General features: G+C 38.9%; 1 protein-coding gene across 1 annotated transcript in view; it reads left to right on the plus strand.

The window, feature by feature from the left end:
- The first annotated feature begins 1,764 nt into the window (after window positions 1-1,764).
- LOC140239799 (oxidation resistance protein 1-like) overlaps window positions 1,765-25,005 on the plus strand; it is a 58,561-nt gene continuing 35,320 nt past the window's right edge. Inside the window, exons 1-4 of the mRNA XM_072319618.1 lie at window positions 1,765-1,840; window positions 8,866-8,973; window positions 23,148-23,255; window positions 23,816-24,100. Coding sequence (XP_072175719.1) covers window positions 8,869-8,973; window positions 23,148-23,255; window positions 23,816-24,100 — 498 coding nt within the window. The 5' untranslated portion in view covers window positions 1,765-1,840; window positions 8,866-8,868. The remainder of the gene's footprint in view (window positions 1,841-8,865; window positions 8,974-23,147; window positions 23,256-23,815; window positions 24,101-25,005) is intronic.

The following is a 25,005-nucleotide window of genomic DNA, read 5'->3' on the forward strand; positions in this document are numbered from 1 at the left end:
TAGAATATGTGCAGTATACTTCATGAGCATGGGGTGATGTGTATCGTGGTGAAAGTGACGCCCGATATTTTGTGATGAGAGCGAGAGGGAGAGAATGAGTGAGAGCCAATATTCTCATCTCCTGGGTTAATGATGGCAGTCATTATCTGTCTGGTGCGAATATATACCACATGACACATACACACACCACACACACGCATACACTTCACATACCCTGCCGTATATTATTGATGTTCAATGTGCTGCGATGTGGAGCTAGATGGAGAAAATCCTGTTAAATGTGTGCCCCGCCTGTTAATGGTCCACTTCATTTGGGGTGTCGTTTTAGATCCATTGAAGGAGGGTGAGGTTGAGTGTGTATTGTTGGTTTTTTTTTTGTAAAGAAAAAAAGAGATGACAGTACAAGAGATGGGTTGTTTGTGTATTTTCTGTGTGTGCAATCACTTTTGAATGGATCTGTCTTCTCAATTAACTATGTGAATGTATCACACAAACATACTCGGTGCATATTGCATTTACAATGTATATGAAAAAGAGAAAAGTTGAGTAGAAAATTGTTTTTAATGGTACTTTGTAAATTGTATTATAAATGGATGTCATATGGACATCAAAACTGTATCTCAAAGCATGCATACTTGTGTGCTTTGAGTGTAAAGCAACATTACTTGTATAAATAGTGCATGAAGGTAGACTGTGGTATAAGGTACAGTGTGGTTTGTGTTCAAACTGCAAACTGACCAGGCATTGAGGGCAGGCTATCTGCCAACTGTGACGTAGTCCTATGGTTCCGACTGCTGTGTTGTTTCAAGGAAACTCGGAGAATAAGTTATGGCTTCCTCTCCTGCGAAGAATTTGTTGACGTGTAACGTTTTAACCAATCCTGAGGTTTCCTTGAATTCCTGATGAAGACAATTCGTTGTACAAAATACTCATCAGTAATACAAAAAAGTCAAAAAAATTTTCACAGCCCCGAGTCCTTGCCAGTGAGCATGAAGGTGGCTCAGTAGAGAAGGCCAGTGATGGTGACCTTGGTTCCAGGCTTTTGGCTCCTTACTCTTTCCAGTCACACACATGCACACACACACTTTTAAGTCTGCAATATGCAGTATGATCTGGAGTGAGATTATTACCACTATACACTGCTGTCTGTGAGGATTGTGTTTGCCTAAAGGTACTGTTCACCATTGGGAGCAGTGATTTAAAAAATGTTTGAATTATCACATTTGATCCATTGTACATAGTTCAGTTGTATCACAAATCATCCTGCCATAGAAAGTATAAAAATTTGGCAATACAGCGTAACACTGCAAATATAAGGAGATCTCAATAATTTGCTCAATAAACGAACTGTAGATGGTTTATTTTGGAAACAATTTTGATAAAACTGTTGTTTACATTTTGTATATTCTTAATGTTGATTATACACCTTTATTTTGGTGTTTCTATCCAAACTCACATTTTAGAACAAGTTATTTTGAAGCATGAAAGCTGATCTTTTTTCTTTTTTTTTTTTTCCATCTGCAAACGATAAATAGTGGCCTTAACACATTGAAGATGAGTCCCGAGTATACTCGGGCAAGTGCCTATGGGAAATGCATGTTGTAGCAAAATCAGCCCGTCCTCTACGAGTTAAACACTTCAAACATCGTATTATAATGACCATTGCTTTTATTTCTGTTTTTCTCTCCCTTTTCCATTCTGTCTGTCCGTCCATCTGTCTTGTCTGTCTGTCTGTCCCTGTCTTTCTCTCACCATAGATTCAGGCTCCACGGGATCCAAGGATGGTGGCAGTAAGCGGAAGAGCTTCTTCAGCCAGCCCCATGGCACCTTGGAATATCGGGTGAGGAACTTGAAGTCATCCTTTGCCATAGAACTGGCACATACTGCAAAAGTAAAAATTTGTACAGTGTGGAAAATTTTGCACGACCAGAAACTGGCACAAAAAATAAAAGCATGTGAATATTTTTTACTTCTTACATCCACCACTGTTAAACTGTTATCATTCTGTGGAATTAAAATAAAAATTGCTCACACAAAGATTTTCTTTTTTGCAGTACAATGTAGTTACAGCATCGTCTAGGCGTGAAGCTGGCATTTTTCTTCAGTGGATATTTCGGGGCAATGTTGGAAACCTCAAACCCCATTATCGGTAGAATCGCAAAATAAATATTATTTGCTACCCTCGTGAGATATCTGATTTCTCATGTGTGATATTCAGTATCATGCATCTCTAAATGACATACCAAAGGTCTAAAGAAGGTAGCATGAAAATTAAGATTATGTGCAGTTGCATCACATGTGTAATCTACTGAATGGGTGATATAGTGTACATAAGCTTTTGTACGAAAGTACATTGTAATTGCAACCCCTTTTGAATAGGTGAATGGAAAATATAGTCAAATGCAAAACTTTGTAGCACAGAAGCTCCTTGCATATTCATGTACCAGACAGTCATGATACTGACTCCATTATGACTTCATTTTCACTTTCTTTTGAAGTTTAATAGATACATTGTAGCAGTTGTGTTTCCAAGTGTTATGTAGCATGGGTTAATTCTATAACTCTGCAGTGTTGACAGTGTTGGCAGCTACTTACAAAATGTACATTGTATGTACTGTTGAAAACCATTTCCTTCCTGGCACTAGCAATCATGGATGTGATTGTAGGAAACAGTAACTAAAATTAACATTATTTCATTTTCTGTTACTTAGAGGCAGGCATCATATACTTTTAGAGATGACTTTATAAATATCCTCTTATTAACCCACTGAAGACTAGTCTCGAGTATACTTGGGCAGGTGTATGTGGGAAATGTGGGAAATCAGCTCGTCCTCAATGGGTTAAAGGGATGGTATAGATGAGAATTCAGCTTTTAACCCATTGAGGACGGACTGATTTTGCTACAACACGCATTTCCCATAGACCCCTAACCGAGTATACTCGGGACTCATCCTCAACGAGTTAACTTTTTGCGAGATACCGACAAACAACTTTATGAAATGTTAAAAAGCATGACAATTCTAAGAGGTATTCAAAGTTCATTTGGCAAAAAATCTGTTTTGAAGTGGCTGAGACATCCAAAAACAAAGTAAAACAAATAAATCCTAGTAAAAGTTAGGTCCCACCTTTTATTAGGATTGCTTTGTTTTGGATATCTCAACCATTTCAAAGCCAATTTTCATCAAATAAACTTTGGAATCCTCTTAGAATTATATGCTCTTTCTTACTTCATAAGAGATTTCTCATTATCTCAACAACAACAACAACAACAACAACAACAACAACAACAACAACAACAACAACAACAACAAATCATCATAAAAAAACATTGGAAACCTAAAGCCCTATCTCAACCGAAACTGTACCATCCCTTTAAGGTATTTAAAAAGGCAAAACAAAAAATAACAACACAGGAAGAAGACTGGTGTAGTATACCTTTTTAGAAATTGGATCCTTGCTGATTAATTAATTAGCGGTGTGGCATGCAGGGGACATCGCCGATCAATACTCTTCTCGGGAACCCTAGGCATCCAGGGCACTCCGTGGTACAGCGCACGGATCAATTAATTGCTGCCGTTGTTTTACGTGAATTGTGTTTCTTGTCTTTTTTTTTTCTGGAAGGGGGAAGGCATACAAAATTACCTTAATATATTCTCCATTGTATTTTAGCTGTGAGAGAGTTGATACTAGGCAATGTCTAGCCTTGGAAGTTACAAAAGTGACCCTTGTAGGGATAATACTGATAATAGCGGTGATAAAAGTAATTATCATAATGACTCATAGTGATAATCATGATAATTATTGTAATATGTTTGATAGCAAGAAAAAGAAATGGAGGAGGAAGGAGATGCATTAGAAAAATAGTAAATTAATCATGAAAACAGCCAAACAAAAGCTGCTCTTGAGGGTATCTTGATGAGAATGACTCTGTCCCCCCCCCCCATCTTACCACAGAAACAATGAACAGTGTGAATATTGGGAAGAAAAAAAACAAAAACTGTATACGCTGTTATTTTCGCGAATGACGAGGCCATAGACATTTTCGCGAGGTGTTGTTTTCGCGAATTGACGCCGATGCTTACATTATTGCACTATCAACAGGGCGCATGGAGACATTTTCGCGTGTTGTTAAATTCGCGATCCGACTGTGATTCGCGAAATTCACAAAAATTAAACCCTCGCGAAAATAAGAGCTTATACAGTAAATGGGGGAAGGGGGAGAATGTTAGAGGGAGCTATTTATGATCATGTACACAGTGATGGAATCATTTCTTCTCATTTAGCATAAACAACATGGACAGCCTTATACCGACATACAAGATAAGGAACAAAAATAAACAGCCGTAGGGCTCTTACCAGGGTCATGTCTAACTCGGTGAAATTATTTTCCTCTTTGAAGATGAGCAACATGGATTTAGTGAAAGCAACCAAAACACAAAAAAAAAAGAAGAAGAAAGAAATCTGCCTGTCGGCGCTCCATAGGGTCATGTTTATAGTGGTGAGATTATGTCCCTCCGTGTAGAGTATAAACAATATTAAGGGAATATTTTCCTTGACTGCTGTGCATCATACTGCCCTGTGCAATAGATTGAGGCAGTACATCCACAGTAGACTATAGAATTGCGAGGTGCAGCAAAGATGCTCACAGCATATACTCTGCATGTGCTGTTTCCACAAATGAGAGTTTTGTGTTTTAATATTCGATCCCTCCCTATACCAGGAGGATGGAATCACGTTAAAAAGTGAAGTCACTCTTTAATGACTTGGTGCCATGTGTATTTGGGGTGCTAATCAATATCATATCGCTTCTGCCCTCTCACAAGGGATGAACTTCAGTTGCACTTTGTATTGTGATTGTTGCCTGTGTCATCAAAATTGTAACAGTGATGGCAGTGTCGTCGGTGGTGGCAAAAAGTCAACGCGCCGTTAGATGATTTAGTTGTATTGAAATGATGAGAATTCATTGAGGGCGGTTGTGATCAGCATCAGCACTTGGTGGACACTGCTTGATGATGCACGGAGAAAAGGCACGGTCGAGCAATCGAAAGTAGCCACGTTCATGGTGTCCCAGTCATATAAAGATATGTAATTACATAATGCATTGCAACGAACATTGGATATTTTAATTCATATTTCTTTGTAGCGAGTACATACAGTTTTATACAAGTTCCTTTGTGTCTGTGTCTTGTCAATGTGGTGCATTCTGATGTTTTGGAGAAGAAAAAGAAAATGTATGTACAGTCTTACATCTAGGCTACCAAAATAAACTGTGCACTAGATATTGCAGAGCAGTTTGTGCACCAGGAACGCTGTGCTAAATATCTGCGACCACTTCGCTGTATCGCCTTACCACCATCTATTAGGTCCCGTTGACGGAGAGATTCTCGTGTCATTAAGGCTGCGGCGGTGCCGCGATGCGTCCCTCCGCTAATTGGATTTTATCCGTCGTCGAACCGTGCGGAAAAGGGAAGACCAGGCCCGGGTGTGAAGGGCAGAGATTGGAAAGGGAGCCGCAGATGGAAAACTTTACTGTCCCAGCGAAACAAAGAAGATAAACCTGATACGATACAGAAACACATATACCGTCCCGCTCATGCAGACTTCTCTGGTCTGTTTATATTGACCAAAATGATAGGCAAAACTGTGTTGATGCATCCATCCTCAATTTCCCCTCTCCATAATATCTTCTTTCTTTTTTTCCTGTCTTTGTCTTTTTGTCTTCCTTCTCACCATTTCCGTCCTTCTGTCCATCCCCTTCCTTCTCTCTCTCCATCTCGCTCTCGTTGTCTCCCTTCATCACTCTCTTGTCTATTTTAAAGAAGGTGTCATATTAGCTACATTTCATTATCTGGTTAGGAGAAGTGGTAATGCTTACTTTTAATTTCAAAGGCTCAGTTTTGGTGTGTTTGCCTGGAAGAGTGAGCAGGGTACTAGCATCCCTGGCAACCGATTTAGAAGGCACAAGGCATATTGAAAGCGGTAGTCGAGCGATACCAATGGGGACATTACACACTCTGCAATGTGGTGATCAGATGGTACTTTCTCTTTCAGATTCTCGTCATATTGTATATTAAATATAATCGCTGTTTGCGTGATAAAACCTCCTATGTTGTATTTCAGATGTCAAATGTTCAGGATAGTGAAAAAAACATGGCATCAAAGCACTATAAAATAACAAATGGGATCGCGTTAAGATTCCTTTGACATGCTGTGGTGGGTTTGTTTTGGGGTAAGACAGCTAGGATGTGGACAGCACATCACTTGAGTTATTATCTGACTATTAATCTTAAAAAGTGATTTTCACCAAAACCAGAGATGCAACCTTTTGTCACTGTATTGACAATATACCACTTTCCTCAAGTACCATTGGCGCTGTTGCTGCAATACCATACCACAAGTATGAGGACATTCACATTCCCAACTCTGAAGGGGATTTGTGTAAAGCCTTCCCCTTCTAGAAAAAAAAATCCCAGAATGTTCTTCGTCTCGTCGCCCACTCTACTCCTCAAGATGTCCAGGCGTTTTGGCGTCTCATGACTAAAAGATGTCCTCGTTAAACATCATGTCTGATAATTCAGTGCCCGTAAGAAATTGCTGCTGTTTTTCAGTGACTGTAGACGGGTAGTTTCAAGCCCCTTGGATACTACATAGTGATGGTCCCCCAAACATATCTTGTGTTACAACCCTTTTCTTGGGGATTCTCTTTTGACGAGATAAATTTGAGAGAATTGATGAGAAAAAACAAATTGGTGAAGACATACTACATGAGCTGGGCCTAGGGCAGTTACCTCCTGGGCAATTACCCCTGAACCCTTCCCCTTCCCCTATCCGTAATCCTAATCTTGGACCTAATCCTAGCCCTAACCCCAAACTCTAAACCCCAAACCTAACCCTAACCCTAATATTTACAATACTCTAACCTTATTACTAATGGAGGGTGGGGGGGGGATATGGGGGGGGGGGGAATTGCCCTGATACACATTAGCTGTATGCATGCATACCAATAGTTTTAAAGTTACATTTGGTGGGCTGTCTGTATTTTTTTTTCAGCAGTTCTTACAGACAACTGTGCGCCTGATGTGTAAATGTTGATTTTCAAGCTATTTGGTCCACGTATGATTGGTTTTCTTGTGAGCCTACCATAAAAACCAAAGCATTTATGTAATACTTTACCTATTACTTTCACTTAACAGTGCATTACAGTTCTTTAGTCTAACTGTATAATGCTGAACATATGAAAGACTCAGAGCTGTAGCAGACAATACAGTGTGCCTTATGGTTAGTCCCACACACTATGATTTTACGATTGATTGCATTGGCAGTGTGATGGTTTTCTCTCCGAACGAGGAGACATTATCGCACCTTTCCGCCCATCGCTCTCTCTGTGGGACAGCGCTGCAAACGTTAATCAGTGGCATACGATGCGTAGAACTGAGAAGGTAATGACAGTGGTGCAAGATGCACTGAAAATTGTATTTAGCCTGCCTGGGCCGCTTATGAATACATGGCAGCCTGCGATGCCGGTCACACGGCAACAGCGTGGGATCACGATACATGGCATTATTTACTTTTATTACTGAAGGCACGCACTGCTATTGATGACAGAGTTCATGTGTAATTCAACAGAGTTCTAATCAGCGCTCGATTCCAACAGTCACCAGCTGCGGAGAGGAAAGAGACAGACAGGCAGACACAAACGCACACGCACACACGCACACACGCACACACACACACATACACACATACACACATACACTAAGTATGTGATATGAAACGTTATGAGTATCCTTGGTATTTCTTGTTTGTTTTTCACAAAGACAGAAATTCATTTTTCACTGGTAACATACACAGCGTACAATGGACAATGAAAATATTACTCAAATACACTCCTGTGGATACAAATTTACATATGGTAAAGGCTCTGCTGTACATATATGGTAATACACACATACTGTACATGCTTATATATGATTTACACTGTCATCATTGCTATTTGATATTTGCATATATACATTCATATACAATTGTACTTTTTACATCTTTATAATTATCTGTCCCAAAGTGGGAACACATGCACACAATATATATACATGTACATGCACACATTCTGTTTTTTCAAGTACAGTCAAACCTGTCTATAGCGGCCACCCAGGGAAAATGGAAAAAGTGATCGTTATAGACAGGTGGCCGCTATAGACAGGTAATCCAACTTTATGTGCATTGCCTATTCATGTACATGTATCATCGTTGGATACATCAATAAGTATTTTATGTACATGTACAATATGTACATGCGTACGTATGCACACAATGTGTTTCATGGATTGAACAATGCCGGTGTTTATGAAATTGTTGCACAGTAGCATGTGTACAATCGTGAAGAAAGCTTAACACTAGTGCATTACTATGACTGAATAAATGATGAATGCAGCGGTGGCGATCACTGAACGTTATAATTGCCCATGAATGTCTGGCACGGCCACAAATCAGATAAACACGCTGAATTACCGGCTCTGTGGCTGCTATAGACAGGTTAAAATCTACCGCGGGAAACAAAATCTGTGGCCGCTGTCCGCGTTAGACAGGTGGCCGCTATACACAGGGTCTTTAACAGGGCTTTTCTCTCGGGGGGATTTTTCAGTGGCCGCTATAGACAGGTGGCCGCTAAGGCAGGTTTGACTGTATTTAAGGGCCATTGGAGATTCTGCTAAATGAAGAAACATTTGCATTTTATTAATCTTTGAAAATTCAAACATGAAGAGAGGAAAAGTGTAAAGAAAGGTTCTGTTATTAAAAAAAAAAAGAAGAGTTGTAGTTTTTAATATCAATCTCACTGCTGACCTTTGACCTTTGACCTCTCCTCAGGTGATGGCCCGAGACACCCTGGACAGCATCGCGCTCTCCTTCGACTCCTCCCCATCACAACTCATGCGACTGAACCATCTCACCAGCAGAATGATTTTTCCTGGACAGGTGATTTCTTTTTCCTGTGATGTGAATGTGATATGAATGTTTTTTAATAGTTGATTTCATGTGATCTTTTATATCAGATGTGTGTTATAAGTAGTGAAACGTACTGGTTTCTATGGTGATAGAAAAGTTGTTGTGGATTCATAGTGCAGCTGGCATGTTCAAAATTATCTCTTGGTCTGAAATTCAGTTCATTCTGTTTGATACCTACAATCACTGCATTGTTAAGAACAATTTCAGAGACAGTAGGATATTCATTCATTCATTCATTCATTCATTCATACACATTCGTTCATTCATAGATTTATTCATTCATCCATCCATTCGTTCATACATTTATTCATTCATCCATCCATTCTTTCAATCATATATTCATTCATTCATACATTCATTCATTTATCCATCTATTCATTCAATCATATATTCCTTTTTTTTATTCATTCATTCATTCATTCATTCATTCACTCATTCATCCATGCATGCATTCATTCATTCATTCATTCATTCATCCATGCATGCATTCATCCATTCATTCATTCATTTATTCATCCATCCATTCATTCATTTTATCCATCCATCCATCCATCCATCCATCCATCCATCCATCCATAATTCAGTCACCCTTTCATTTATTCATCCATCCACTCATACATTTATCCCAAGGTATTTTATCAAGGCAACCATCAAAGGTTGCCCCCCCCCCCCCTTGAATAGACATGTTATGTGATCATAATGTAGAATACACACAATTTCTAATAGTAAATGTCGTAATACTCTTCAAAACACTTTCATAATTCTTTAATAGTTATTTAAAAGTGACGCATATTGTGCACTCTTGTCCTAAAACAGTGCATGTCTGCAGTTTAACAATGACCTTCAGTCTGTGCACAGAAAAGGAAAGAACTTAAAAACATGTGACTTACAATATAGGCTGATACTGGGAGTGTAGTACACCATGTGCCAAGATGACAGTGACTTGTATCATTTTGGGGATTGATGAACATTTGGCAAAATGAGTGAGAAAATGTGCTGATGTGTGAGGACTGTTTTAAGGACAAGTTCACCTTCATATAAATGTGGAGTAAGTGAATGCAGCAATATCAGTAGAACACATCAGTGAAAGTTTAAGTAAAATTTGACAATCCATTCAAAAGTTATGAATTTTTAAAGTTTCTGTGCAGTTACTGCTGGATGTGATGTCACATATATGTAGACTGATATAAGAAAAATATAAAGAGAATCTAAAAAGAATGAATTTCTTGAAAAGTACACATTTCCTCGACTTGTAATTGATATATGTTAGGGGCGATATTATTCCCCCTGCCTTCTGAAAGAGGCAAGTCAAGTGCTCTTATATTATGCAAGAAAAGTGAAAATACATGTATGTTGATCTTTCTTTATATTTTCTTTATATCGTTGTACACATGTGCACGTGTGACATCACAAGCTGTAGTAGTCTTCTCATCCAGGGCTAGCCGCACTGAAGCTTTAAAAATTAATAACTTATAAACGGATTGTCCAATTTTCCTCAAACTTTCACTGATTTGTTCTACTAAAATTGCTGCATTCACTCCATCCACATGTAAAAGTGGACTTGTCCTTTAACCATGACTCCCCAGTGTGAGAAAGTGTTAATGTTAATCATTTTTATAAGGAGCTGCACAATCTCTCAGAGATCAAAGTCAAATAGGTCAGGTTTGCTAATGTCCAATTTTTTTAATGTTTTCTTTTGAGGACTTAGTTTCAATAAGCTACTGTATTCCATTCTCCCGTCCATACTTGGCACTTCTCAAAACCTCAAGTTGAGTTTGCATGCCATTATAGTTGTTGCAATGTCCAACAAGCCTTTGGCAAAGCTTTGGGCAAGCTTTTTTGTGGTTCTCACGGACCACTGTTTCTCTAGAGTTGTATCCATAGGACTTGAGTGCATATGTTAATAGTAAAGTGGTATATATTGATCGAGACTGCAAATACAAGACAAACTGTGGAACCCAATCGAGTAATATCAGTTTGCCGTCCCAAGGTTATGCAGAGGACAGTGCCTAAGAGTAAGACAGCATACTGACATTCTATCCTGTTGTTTCATTATTGATATTTGTCGCTGGTGACTCAAATTTCTGCAGGTTTTCATGTTATTTGAATTCATCACTTCAAAGGTTTCGTTAGAATTTAGGTGGATAGAATTCCCTGCAATCGACAATAGATTTTATAAACATGCATTGGGTACACAATGGCAGCAAAAACATGATACTTTACGTTGTAGTGGGGCTTGTGAGACGTGTAGTGAGTGGTTATGTTTGCTTCATTGTTGGTAATTGTCTGAGATGACTCAAATTTCTGAAGGCTTTTGTTTTATTTCGCCATACTCATTACTTCAGAGAGTCTTCTATTTGGATAGAATTGGATGGAATTTCCTGACAACTAACAATAAATTTGATGAATTTTGTGTAGAGTACAAGACAATGATGTATATTTACATCATTGCTGACACTCTTTAGAGTGACTCAAATTTCTGAAGGTCTTTGTTTTTCACTTTGATTACTTCAGACTTTCTGTTTAGGTGAAGAGGTATGAGTTTCCCTGAAATTGACAATAAATTTGATAAACTGAGTGCAGAGTACCCAGTGGCAGCAGCAAAAAACAACAAAACAAAACATTCATATGTCACATATTCTACGAACATTATATTTTGCAACGTGGGTCTTTTTTAAGTCATTGTTGCGAGTGGTCATATTTGTTGTCAAGGATGACAACAAAGTAACTTTTTTATAAGAAATATCTTTTCTCTCTTGTGTTTGTACGAGCCTGTTTTTTGGCATTACAGGTGTAAATTCCATGTTTATGTCACAAATTTCAGTGGGAACGTAAAAAATATATTTCTGCAAAAAGTATTAATAATCCACAGCAAAGTACAATATATGTATATTGATTTTAATTGGTAGTGACTCTAGGTACATTTGTACTGTGAAGCCCCGTGTTCCTGCAAACAGGACATTTGGACATTGCTGTCTACTGCCCTCTATTGGTTGGGTCTATCCCCAGGACCCTCATATACGAGTGTCTGTCTGGGTATGACAATCTAGTGTATGTAATCATGTTCAGTCCTTCTTTGTCTGAACACTAGACTGCTGTATTGATAGATGAGGCAGTGTACATGTATTTTGGACTCGATGCATGTTTGAACAGTCTGAAATGTTTGAAGTTGTACTGATGAATGAGTGTACACTGGAGTATACAAGTTATGTGTACGTGTCCTTAAAATGTTTATATTAAAGGCATAGAGGAAAGGTAATTCTGGGTAAATTTACTCAGTGCCTTCATTATGATCCATGCATAGAAAACTCACCTGCACACGCTGGTACATTATGCACTCTAGGTAGGGTATACACTGTATGTATACATGATACATATACACATGTATACCAGGGTACCTACAGTAGTCTTATGTTCTTTCATACACACAGGGTATGAAATTCATGTATTATGTATTTCCGTACACACACGATGCATTTACATGCATGCATACATGCATACTGTATGCATGTGAGCGTGTGTGTGTCTACTATTCATGTCTGTGACTGTGTGTGTATTTACTACCAGGGCCCTGAAAGAGGAAGAAAGCCACAGTTACATCAACGAAACACATTCATATGACCACAAAATATGATTGCCTTGTATAATACTGCCCTACTTTGGCAAAAGGAAGCAAGTAACAAAAGTGACATTTCTCGTAAAAGAGCAAAATGTGTCTGTCATTTACACTGACGTCAATGGACTATCATGATGTCTTATCTAACATATATCTCTTAGTAGGATGAGTGTTTCTGCATGAAATTTGGCCTGGAAGAAGAGCTCATTATGTGAATTATGAAAACATCAATAACTCAAATTCGGATGGTTTGTGTACTTCTTTCCTTTTGCCAAAGTAGGGCAGTATATAGCTCAGTGGTAGCACCTGAAAGATGATGATTTGTGACCTGTCACCATGCATTCATTATTTTCTTTGTTGTTGTTGTTTTTTTTACTTGTGGCTGGAAGGAGGAATATATGGTGTGGAGTCACTGTCACAAAATTAGTCAATGTTTCCACTTGGAACATTACTATCGTAAAATATTGTAGTGAACATCAGCAGTAAATGCTGAGGAAAAATACACCAACAATTGGAGCTCTGTGATTTTTCGGGTGGATGTAGCCACTGTTGCATAGCAACCATCACTGAAGTGTGACAGTTTTTGTATTTCACAGTGTTTTGCTGCCAGTGGGAATGGCTGTGTGAATTAACACTTCCAAAGTAATCACGATTACAGCTGGGGATCCTACATCCAAGATATCTCAGTTTTTATGTGTTTAAGAGTATGTTGTATTTAAGCTTGAAGAAACGGCAGATTTTTCCTGAAACACAGTTTGAAGTTCAGTGTTTGTATGATAACCTCTCTTTAATATATAGTGATTTGATGGGATGGTATAGTATTGACTGAGGTGAGGATTCAGCTACAATGTATTAACTTTTTGTAAAATACTTTGAAATCACTTTATGAAATTTGTTAAAAAGCATACAATTCTAGGAGGAATTCAAAGTTTATTTGATGAAAGTTGGTTTTGAAATGGCTGAGATATCCAAAAACAAAATAAAACAAAGCAATCCTAATAAAAGGTGGGTCCCACCTTTTATGAGGATTGCTTTGTTTTGGATATCTCAGCCATTTCAAAACTAATTTTCATCAAATGAACTGTGAATTCCTCTTAGAATTATATGCTCTTTCATATTTCATAAGGGGTTTCTCATTAACTTTTAAAAAAAAAATCATCGTCAAGAAACGTTGGAAACCTGAAGCCCCATCTCAACCGAAACTATGCGATCCTTTTAATGTATCTGTGAGTCTTAAAGGACAAGTTCACCTTCATTAACATAAAGATTGAGAGAATGCAGCAATATTAGTAGAACACATCAGTGAAAGTTTGAGGAAAATTGGACAATCGATGCAAAAGTTATGAATTTTAAAAACTTTTGTGTTGGAACCGCTGGATGAGGAGACTACCAAGGCTCGCGATGTCATATGAGTACAACAGTATAAAGAAAATGTAAAGAAAATTCAACATATTTTCACTTTTTTCGCATAATAAAAGAGCACTTGACTTGCCTCTATCTAAAGGCAATGGGAATAATATTACCCATAAGATGTGTCAGTAACGAGTCAAGGGAATGTGTACTTTTTTCAAAAAAATGAAATTTTTATGAAATTCTCTTTATATTTTCCTTATATTGTTGTACGCATGTGATATCATACACTGCAGTAGTCTTCTCATCCAGCGGTGACTGCACAAAAACTTCAAAAATTCATAACTTTTGAACGGATTGTCTGATTTTCCTCAAACTTCAATTGATGTGTTCTTCTAATATTGCTACATTCTCTCAATCCTTATGTTAATGAAGGTGAACTTGTCCTTTAACTCGGGATCGCAACTCCATGCTATGACTCTTGGAGCAAGCTCCTCTGGTCATAGTGTGGGGAACTGAAATTCCTTTAGGCAATAATACTAATAATTCCCTGAAAAGCAGCAGTCCATACATTGTATATCTGTATACTATACCCCCCCCCCCCCCCTCCCCATTCAATGAGGGTGTGAAAAGAATAGGGAAGTAGAAAGCAAGAAACTAATCATGGCAATTTATTCTGTTATGTGCACACAGTGTTATTGTGTTCTGTGTTCTGCCATGAGTATGAGGGACTTCCACATTTATGATGGTATGCACTTGTCTGTAGATGTGTTTCTATACATGTTTCATGCCAATCATCTTCTAATGTCTGAAGTAATGAAGACAACTTAGATTCCACTTCTCCTTAACATGTGTTCTCAAACTAGAGGAGCACTATTAGCGAGAGCAGACCTCTGCCAAGCAGCCATGATTAAAATATCTCCATTTTGTAGGCAGTATCATAGACACAGACCTAGGGGTATACATAGGAACATCTACACAATACATTTGGTGAAAATTTGATCATCCACTGTTTAATTATTGGGGGATTAAGTTTATCTTATCACCTTTGACCTCATGACCCCAAATTTTATTGTTTCTTTAATAGTTCTATGAACACATCCTGCAAGTTTGGGGAAAACCTGATCATCTGTTGTTGTTGGGAGATTAAAGGGATTGTGTAGTATTGGTTGAGACCTAATTTCAGGTTTCTAACATTTTTTGATGAGATAATGAGAAACCTCCTATGAAATATGAAAGAGCATGTACGTAATTCTATGAGGAATTCAATGTTTATTTGATGAAAATTGGTTTTGAAATAGCTGAGATATCCAAAAAAGAGCGATTCTAAATGTGGGATCCACACTTTATTGCAATTGCTTTGTTTTACTTTGTTTTTGGATGTTTCAGTCATTCCAAACCCGATTTTCACCAAATAAACTTTGAAATCCTCTTAAAATGGTATGCTCTGTACTATATCATAAGTGTTTTCTTGATATCTCGCAAGAAGTAAAGGCCCAATTCTCATCTCCACCAATACTGTACCATCCCTTTAAGCTTGTATTATTTATGTCTTTTGTGACCCCCATGATCTTTGGCCTCATGACCTCCAAATTCAATTGAGTCTTTAAATACACAAAGTCTGGATGTTTGGTAAAAATCTGATTATCTATTCTTGAATTATTGGGAGATTAAGCATATTTCATGTTCTTTGTGACCCTTATGACCTTTGACCTTTGACCTCATGACCCCAATTCAATTGTGTCTTTCTTCATTATGAACGCACTGTGCTAGTTTGGTGAAAATCTGATTACCCTCTCTTGAGCTATTGACATTGGACCTTTGACCTCATGACCCCAGAATTAAACAGTTTCTTTCTTACTTCATTGTAAACACACCCTGCAATGTTTATGAAAATTTGTTCATCTGTTCTTGAATTATCTGGTGCACAAACAAACAAGACAGAACCAAAAACGACGTTGCGTACAACCAATTTGTCCCTGGGAGTGACTGTTTGTCTGTCCACAGTTGTAAAGAAGAAGGAGAGGGGAAAAAAATAAGATGTTAAGTTTTTAAATACAGAAGCATAGTGGATTTTGCCCATGATGCTTAATTGACTTCTAACGTTCACCACTTCCCCCGCAGATAATGTTAACTCGATTCCTTTGTCAATCATTTCTCCATTGCACATGTGCTATTATCTCAGTTACGCTGCTCCGGAGTACCGGTATATAAAGTCCAAACATTCTTTAAACACCACCAGCACCGAACCCCCCAAAAAAAAAGAAAAAAAAGAAAAAGAAATAGAGAAAGAAAAAAAAATTGTGTTCAGAGTAAATAGAGACTTTGATGCAGCTGCACTCTCGAGGCATTTGCATTCAATGGTCACATCATTTCAGCAAGGAAAATAATTACTCATGGAATTACTAGCAGAGTTAGTTTCACTTTTGATCTGGCAAGCATCTGAAAACAAATAGTCACTATTTGTGCCCGTTGCGCCTGGCTCTACTCGGCTCATCCAGGTCCTGCCTGCCGCTTTGGCGAATATCTTCTCGCACTCTTTGAATGCGGAACAGGGAGGGGGAGTACATTTCTCGTGAGCGTGGAGTCCTGTCAGTTTTCCAAGGGATAGCGATGACGATCCGGTTCCCTCGCTGAAATGACATTTGGATGCGCATCTCCAGAAACTCTGCCAACTCTTGGAGAGGATGTAGTCTTTGAAGTCTTTGTGTTTTTTTAATTCTTCTTCCTCTTCTGTTTCTCCTTGTCTCTTTGGACCTGTTGAATGAAGTTTCTCTGGCCCAGAGATCTGACGTGGTGACTGGCTTCTTGTCTGTCTGCGGTTGCGTGCGCTGCAATCATCGGTATCTATCCTGCGTGGTGATGTGTGTGTTTGTTTGCAGGAAGTCCAGCCGCAGTTGTCCGTGTGGACGAGACATTTGTGTATATTTGCATTTACGGTATCTCCCGATTTGCTGGCAGACTACCAATTCATACCATGCCCACATACATTTGTACGTATGCATTGAGTGTTCATACATTGCAATATTTCCTTTTGGTCTTGTCTTTATTCTATCTGAAGCAAATATGTTCAGTTCATAAAAACTCATGAAAGGTGACAAGCTTTTAGCCATGTCTATTTGTTGTTGTTGTTGTTGTTGTTGTTGTTTCCGGTGCAATCACATATTCACTAAACTTGTGTAGGATCTGTACTTCATCATACAAATGTACTTGATGAGTAAAATAAGGGTACTATTAGTTTATCGAAAGCCCTAAATTGGACATTTCCTTCAGTGATGTCAAAATTTTGCCAAATTACAGTGCATGGTGCAAGTGCTGCTTCGTCACCAACAGCCCCCCCCCCCCCCCCCATTCATCCCACTCACTACTCGTCCAAACAGGATACTATACACCATCTGCAGTTTGTAAAATTGTACGTTGTAAATCACAAAATCTGTAAGATGTGTTCCCAATGCAGCATCAATTAAATTTATCAGTCAAAAGCATTACCGGTACCATATCCAAACAATATTTCTAGTGTAGAAAGCGTCTTTAGTAACTGCATAGTCCTACACAATTGCTCCCTTGGTCATTAGTATTCTGTGAAAATAAAACTTATGTAATATTGCAGTGGGAAAATGTTTCTGAAATGCTGCCTGAAAGTTTAAGTCTATGAATGAGCACAGTTACATTGTACTCTTACTGTATGTTCCTATTGTCCCTGCACAAGCAGTGTCAGAATAAACCATCCAGAAAATTGGTTTACATTAATGCGGCATAATCTTGATAGTGGTAATGTGACTTTCAGTTCTGCTTTCAAGAGCATTTCCTTTACCCATGTACATTTGTAAAACATCATACAGCCTGTCAGCAGAATTCAACAGTAAATCTGTTGAGCCCCCACAAAGTTGCACAGTGTGTGTTTCACATGAGCCGTGATATGGTTGAAAGTACCTTGCTGTTTCCTTTCTCACATGTGCTTGTATGTAATAATGTGCACTATTGAAATGGAACAAGTCATGGTTACTTGTGTCCTTGTGCACTGTGCAAAGAAACCTTCAGCCTCTTCAAGGTTCACTATGTGAATTAAAGGGATTGTACCACGGTACAGTATTGGTGGAGATGAGAATTAGGCTTTTAACTTTTTGCGAGATACCATGAAAACACTTATGATATAGTACAGAGCATACCATTTTAAGAGGAATTCAAAGTTTATTTGATGAAAATCGGGCTTGGAATGAGTGAAACATCCAAAAACAAAGTAAAACAAAGCGATCGTAATAAAGTGTGGGTCCCACACTTTATTAGAATTGCCCTTTTTTGGATATCTCAGCCATTTCAAAACCAATTTTCATCAAATAAATGTTGAATTCCTCATAGAATTACATGCTCTTTCATATTTCATAAGAGGTTTCTCATTATCTCACCAAAAAATGTTAGAAACCTGAAATTAGGTCTCAACCAAAACTACACGATCCCTTTAAAGTCCAAAGTACTGCACAGTGTACAAGTATCTTAAGTCCGCCTTGTCAAATCAAATACAAAGAGGCAAAAATATAGCGTTATCTACGGTTCTATATAAATGCCCATTCATGACTACACGATGTTGTAGTACTTTACAGTGTAGTTACGGTGAATAGGTACTTTGAGGATTGACCCCCCCACAAACAACCCCCCCCCCCCCACAAACAACCCCCCCCCAAAAAAAAAAAAAAAAAAAAAAGACAGATAAATTAGTATTGGCATATTAACCAGACCAATGCTTCAGAGATTCCCTGAATTGCTATCCTGAACATCTCCATGAAAACCACATACGTCCCGCAGCACAGATATCAAGATTGCACTTTGCAGTTTCTACTGTATGTCATCCATGTTTCAGTGTACGCCTTGTGTGATTGTGTGATGTGCACATTACGCATTTTGTGCGTCATCTAAAGACTATGTGTGCACATGAATTCATGCCTGCATCCATATTATGTGTTTGTATGTGGGCAATCTCATCAAATTTAGTTAAATTGCTGTATCACATTTCCAGGAAAAAAATAGGAACAAAAGATTGACCTTCTTAGCCTAGTTTTAAATGATTCAGTTAATGTTCTTCTACAACTTTCATTTTTTTTTTATTTCATTTCATTTATTATTATTATTTTTTTTTTTGTTAGTGGCCTCTGTGCAATGAATAACTAGGATCTCTGTAATGGATATTACTAGTATGTGTGGATGTGAAGTTGTATGCTTATGTGTGTGTGTGTGTGTGGGTGTAAGTATTTAAAATGATTTTTGGCCACAACCACACAGTGTGAAGGCCAATGTGTGGTTCAAATCTAAGTTAAAATTCCTATACAGTTAGATTGGATGATAATACAAACTGTGTGGTGCTACTGTTTGATATGCAGTATAGATTTTAATCCTTCAGTGATTACATGTGTAGTGGAATGAGACAAAGATGCAATAGAATGCAAAAAAGAAACAGCAACAACAACCAAACATATGTGGTTGGGAAATCCCCACCACATTACGAAGTATCTCAGAACTTTGCCATTGATAAGACAGCCCTGTCTGTTGAACCATTCTCAGACAGGCTTTTTTATACAAGTTACACCTGTGTTTCTAAGCATTGCATCACTTATCTGTAATCATCATTATATTTGGCGCAGGAACATTACTACACTGCTATAAGAGTAAGAGCAGAAGGCAGAAAACGTCCGTTTTCCACATGTTGATGGCTACTCCACGTTCTCTGGTTGGCTGTGCTAGCTCTGGTTGGCTGGAGTCCCGTTCAACTTGCGACGGTGCTGTTACGTCTGGGAACAAGTTTGTGCATGATGTCGATATGCATTTCTGGATGATGGCTCTTTTGAAATAAAGGGATAAATAGGCTTCGTAGTGCACTGGAATCAGTATGCCATTGAACCCAGAGCTTTTCAGCAGAGCCTGTAATAGGAAGTCTCGCATACGTAGGTCCTCAGAGAAGACATGCCCCCATCCTGCCGATCTGATAATCAATGAAACTTAACCCATTGAGGACGAGCTCATTTTTCTATAACACACATTTCCCATTGACACCTGCTAGAGTATACCTGGGACTAGTCTTCAACAGGTTAAATGATAACTGATATGTGAGCGATGTTGGTTACTCTTTCAAATACAAACGTAGATGTCATCGGGTTCTCTTTTGATATCCGAAAGAAAAAGGAGAGACGTTGAATTCTTGGTGATGGTTATCCAAAGGGCTTGATTCCACGATGCAGCATCAGTCCTAGCAATGCGCACCATCCCCAGCTGAATTAGCATTGCACTAGACTTGTCTCACGGAAACCATCATGAAAGAAGAGGCCGCCCTCGTGCAAGGCATCACGCCACAGGACGTCTTCATGAATGCTGTGGAATTGTTTGTATGTTCCATTTGTTTGTATATGTCTGTTTAAATGTTGTTTTTGTATCAATTGTCATCCCATACGTTTATGTGTTACCCCACAAAGTTCAGCAGTGTACAGGTTATACCACATGCAAACATTTTCGAAGGAGTTTAAAAGCAGTGATTTTTCAATTTGGTTGCATTCATATCATATCAGAAATAATAATGAAAGTCATGCTCACCTGTTTATGTGTTCTTGTTCTGTACATTGTACTCTGCCTGTTTCAGATCTCATACACTTATACAATTGTAGTACGGTACGGTATATGTTTTGTGCCAATGGACAACTTCAAGGTTCTTTATTCAAACATAAAAAAACGCATTGTCTGAGGGGCAAAACAAATCATTTGTGTATTTTTAGTAAAAAGTACATAGTTCTAGCGTGTAATATGCATACCGCATCTAACAGTACCTGCCCGTTGGCTGGCCCGTGGAGCTACAAGTTGTAGCTCCATGGCTGGCCTAATAACATTGCACGCGATGATGGAACATGCGTGAGATGTATGGTTAATACGTGGTTGCCCACCCCCCCCCCCCCCCCAACATCGTTTTTGCCCCGCAGGAAGTTGAGCCATGGCTTTATGACGTCATTGGAACCTCCTTTGCTGATATCATGAGCTGTTTAACTTTAACCCGTTGAGGACGGTTTGATTTTGCTACAACACGCATTTCCCATAGACACCTGCCCGAGTATACTCGGGACTCGTCCTCAATGGGTTAACATGTTTTTTAGAGTTACCCATATTTGTTGTTCCTCACAAAACTCTGTGTCACTGCTTTTGTCATCTCTCTTCGGCATATATAGTGGTAGTGGTTAAAGCTGTCAAAGTTTGGAAAAGAAGGCGACATGGTAGGTTTACTCAAATCACTCAGAGTGTGTTGGACTTTAAAAAGTACTCTAAAAAGAATATTCCTTTAATACAATATTAAACTGTGTCATATGAATGTTGTTAGGGTTTTGTTTTTGTTGTTTACTCTGAACTATGACATAAACCTTGGAATTGGACAATTGTCAAAATACTGTGAAGCAAGAAATACATGTCTGTGACATGAAATATTTGCAAATTGGAGCCGAGGGGCTTTTTCGTGGCATAGAATTTCACAAATTCAACTTGAATTGCCACTAGCTGGCATTCAATGCACACTGGTATTGTAGTGTAGATATCAAAAACTTTCACATGCATTTGAATTTCCCGAATCTTGGCTCGCAAAATTTGCAAAATCAAAATGCATATATATGCGAACATTTCTGGTTTTATGGTACTCCAATATATGCCTACCATGGTTTTAAGATTCAGACTGTGAAGAGGTGGGCTTTGGGCTGGTCAGAACGAATCATCCCCTATTATCATGAAAAATCAATTCTGTATGCCTCTAGGACAGGTTAGAGTTCGACCTTGCAGGAAGTTCTTGGAAATGGTCATCAGGTTTTTGTTTGTTTGTTTGTTTGTTTTTTGTGATCTTCTGCCTTCCTGATTTGTTGAAACTTGAGTGTGCATGTATAGTGTATGTGTTTGTTTGTGTTTTGTTTTTTTTTTTTTTTTGGGGGGGGGGGAGCTGGACTTTTTTAACAACTAAAGGCAGTGACCTGCCTTATCTTTCAGCTTCCTGCACAGCAAAATTACCCATGGAATTAATACTGGTGTACATAAAGCATGTCACCTACCACAGACAATTGTCCATTTGACCCTTTCAATACCAACCTAATACATCCTGTTGATACATTGTATAGTATACAAATATCGACTGCTTCTAGAGGCATGGTTATAACTATTTGCTCAGAGGTGATTTCTTAGTTGTGCTTTGCCCCTGAGAGTCTCTGAGATAAAGTTGAGAGGTAACCGAGGGCAAATAGTTTTAACCTTGACCCTATAAGAAGCAATCCATACTCGTTTTATAAACCACGTCCCACTTGACTTATCTTTATAAAATTAAGGCATTGAAAATGAAGTTATGTTCTAAAATATGTGTTGTGTACTGTAGAAAATGGTAATAAGCATTGCTTCATGGGATTACCCATAAACTCGCATTACAACAGGTACTGTACATTGTACACTCTGAAGTTGGCAGTCTACTATTTAAAATATGCATCCAGTCAATAGCTTGCCTTTGCTCACCAGTGAATACGGATGTCGTCATCATTATCAGTGATCAAAGGGTCACTCAATCTCCTACCAACCAATGGTAGCACCCTTAGCATTCACATGGGACTATGGCACTGTTATTTGAAATGTAGAGGGGTCACCGAACTTTGCAGATGGAATGATTTTTTTGAAGAATGTATTTGATCTTTTGGTGCAGAGAGAGTTAAATGGATGCGTGCAATAACTTGCTTTTAGTGTCAATACAATGTATTTGTTCATATGCTAGGCTCTTATGCATGCAGTGTGCAAAACACTGTATTTGTTCACACCCAGAGTAGTAACTTTACATCGGAGGGAGCAGAGGGCCTTTTTTTTTTTCTTTTTTTTTTCCTTGGCAGTGGTGGTGGTTGACTGTACTTGGCCTTTTCTCCAACAAAATGTCAAAGTTCAGTCAAAGAGCTTGGTCAGCTAAACTTTGATCATGAGCTCATAGGAATTCGTGAATTGAATCAGGTGAGATATCATGAAATGTTGTGTAAAGTTTTTGATGGTTATTTTTATCTGTGTGATCCTACTGTTGTAAATAGAAGATTCTATTTCTTTCAATTTGATACAGAGTTACAACATTGCTTCATCAATTTGCATTTCTTCCTTCCCTCCTCCACTATCTTGCGATTCCTCCTAAATATATTTGCAGGTGCTGTACGTACCCGACCCAGATGCTGAAGTCCCCCTCAGTCCTGTTCAGGCGTCACCTACGTCCACCACAGCTCCCTCTCTAGTTCCGGAACCGCCAAAGAAACTGGTAAGCGTGTGCGCCTTGTCAGTATTTTGCTGGCCAGAGGTGCTGAGTGGACACCATTAGATAGAAAGTTTCTCCAAACATACATGTACATGTACCACCAAATAAATTATGTAGATTCGATGCATGCAGAAAAGTATTAGTGAAAATACTCTAAGAGTTGGAGGAAAATTTGAACAATCCATGAAGAAGAGTAATATGAACTCTTTTATGTTTTGTTGAGATCTGTGTGCTCTTAGATTCTGTGGCTGGCATATCTTGAACAACATGTGATGTCACAATGGACAGAGTTTACTAATGGTATGTGTACACCATGTTCCTAGCAGCGGCGAATATCACATTCCAGGTAATTGGGACAAAACAGGATGGATGCGAGACAACGTGGTGGGACGGGATGGGCAAATGTGACAGGCTGTGATTGCCATGGATGCCATGTCAGATTTTTAAACTGTTCTAAAATTTGCCATGGCAGTCACGGTGCTGATGAGAACAATGATGCATTTATGATGTATCATTTGCTGCTACCATTTTCTTTTTCTATTCATAATGAAATCTTGTCTCAGGATGTGCCGACAGTCTCCATGAAGCCAAGGGATGTACCCACGGTCAGCCAGGCTCCACCCTCGTCCAAGAAGAGTCGCTCTGGGTCGGGCCGGTCCTTCTCCCTGCGCCGGTCATTCACCCGCGACCACCACGACGGGACCGCCGGCGGGGGGCGACCGCCGCTGCAGAAGGCGGCCAGCGTGCCGGGGCCAGGCCGGGCCGTGCGGCAGAAGTCGACCGAGTGGGACAGCGAAGACAGCAGGCAGTACCTCAAGCTGGACGTCAAGTACATTACGGATGGAGAGGTGAGGGTCGGGGGGCCAGACAGATCATTCCACTTCCAGCAAAGGACATGACTGAAGAGAATTAGTCTTTAGCAGCTCTATATGTGACCATGCATCACAAAACGAACAAAAAGTCGCACCCCTTGATTTAACATGAGGACTCGAAAAAGGTGAAACGGGTCAACCCCTTCAATATTGGGTTTTTCATATTTTCTGAAAGAGCTACCCTTCTACATTATTCTTTAAGCTTGGGATCATAAAGTGAATGGGAAAGTGCATTTTCAGCAGTGTTTCTACAACCTTTTTTTTTTTTTTGTGGAGTAGTGAGATCAAGTATATCTTAGAGGCCCCTTTTCATTTCTTGATAACCCTTTGCAAGCTCTTCACTTTCAAGTCTTGTAACTTTTGAAGGGATAATGCTACTGATTTAAAAGATGGCATTAATCATGGACAGAATGTGTTAATAGAGCATGTTTAATGTCAGCCTAATCTGATAATCTCTTCGTTGTTGCTCCTGCGGTGGTTTACGACCTATATTTGTCCCTTTCATCGCTAGCACGGTTTGATGAAGATTAAGCACTTGATTAGACCCTGTACTTCAGAGCCTCTTTTCTTGGTCACACTTTTCCAGAGTGTGTGCTTTCTTTCCAATATTTAGATAGGTTAGTAGAGCCCATTTCAATTGAGCTATACATCATTTTAAAGCTTAGAGTCTGCTCTTTCAGATCTGCCCTTAACTAAAAATCTGTGTTTGGCGACTTTTTGTTGGTTTTGTGATGCAGGGCCACAAAACAAACAAACAATTAGTTCCTGTTTATAGGTGTGTGACATTCCTTTCTGGAGGCTGCTGAATTGTGAATATGACCAGATTTTAATAGATTTTTGTGAACAGGAGTTCGTAGAGAAATGCTCTCATTTGCAAAATT

Source organism: Diadema setosum, chromosome 16, assembly GCF_964275005.1.
Source record: "Diadema setosum chromosome 16, eeDiaSeto1, whole genome shotgun sequence".
Taxonomy (NCBI): Eukaryota; Metazoa; Echinodermata; class Echinoidea; order Diadematoida; family Diadematidae; genus Diadema; species Diadema setosum.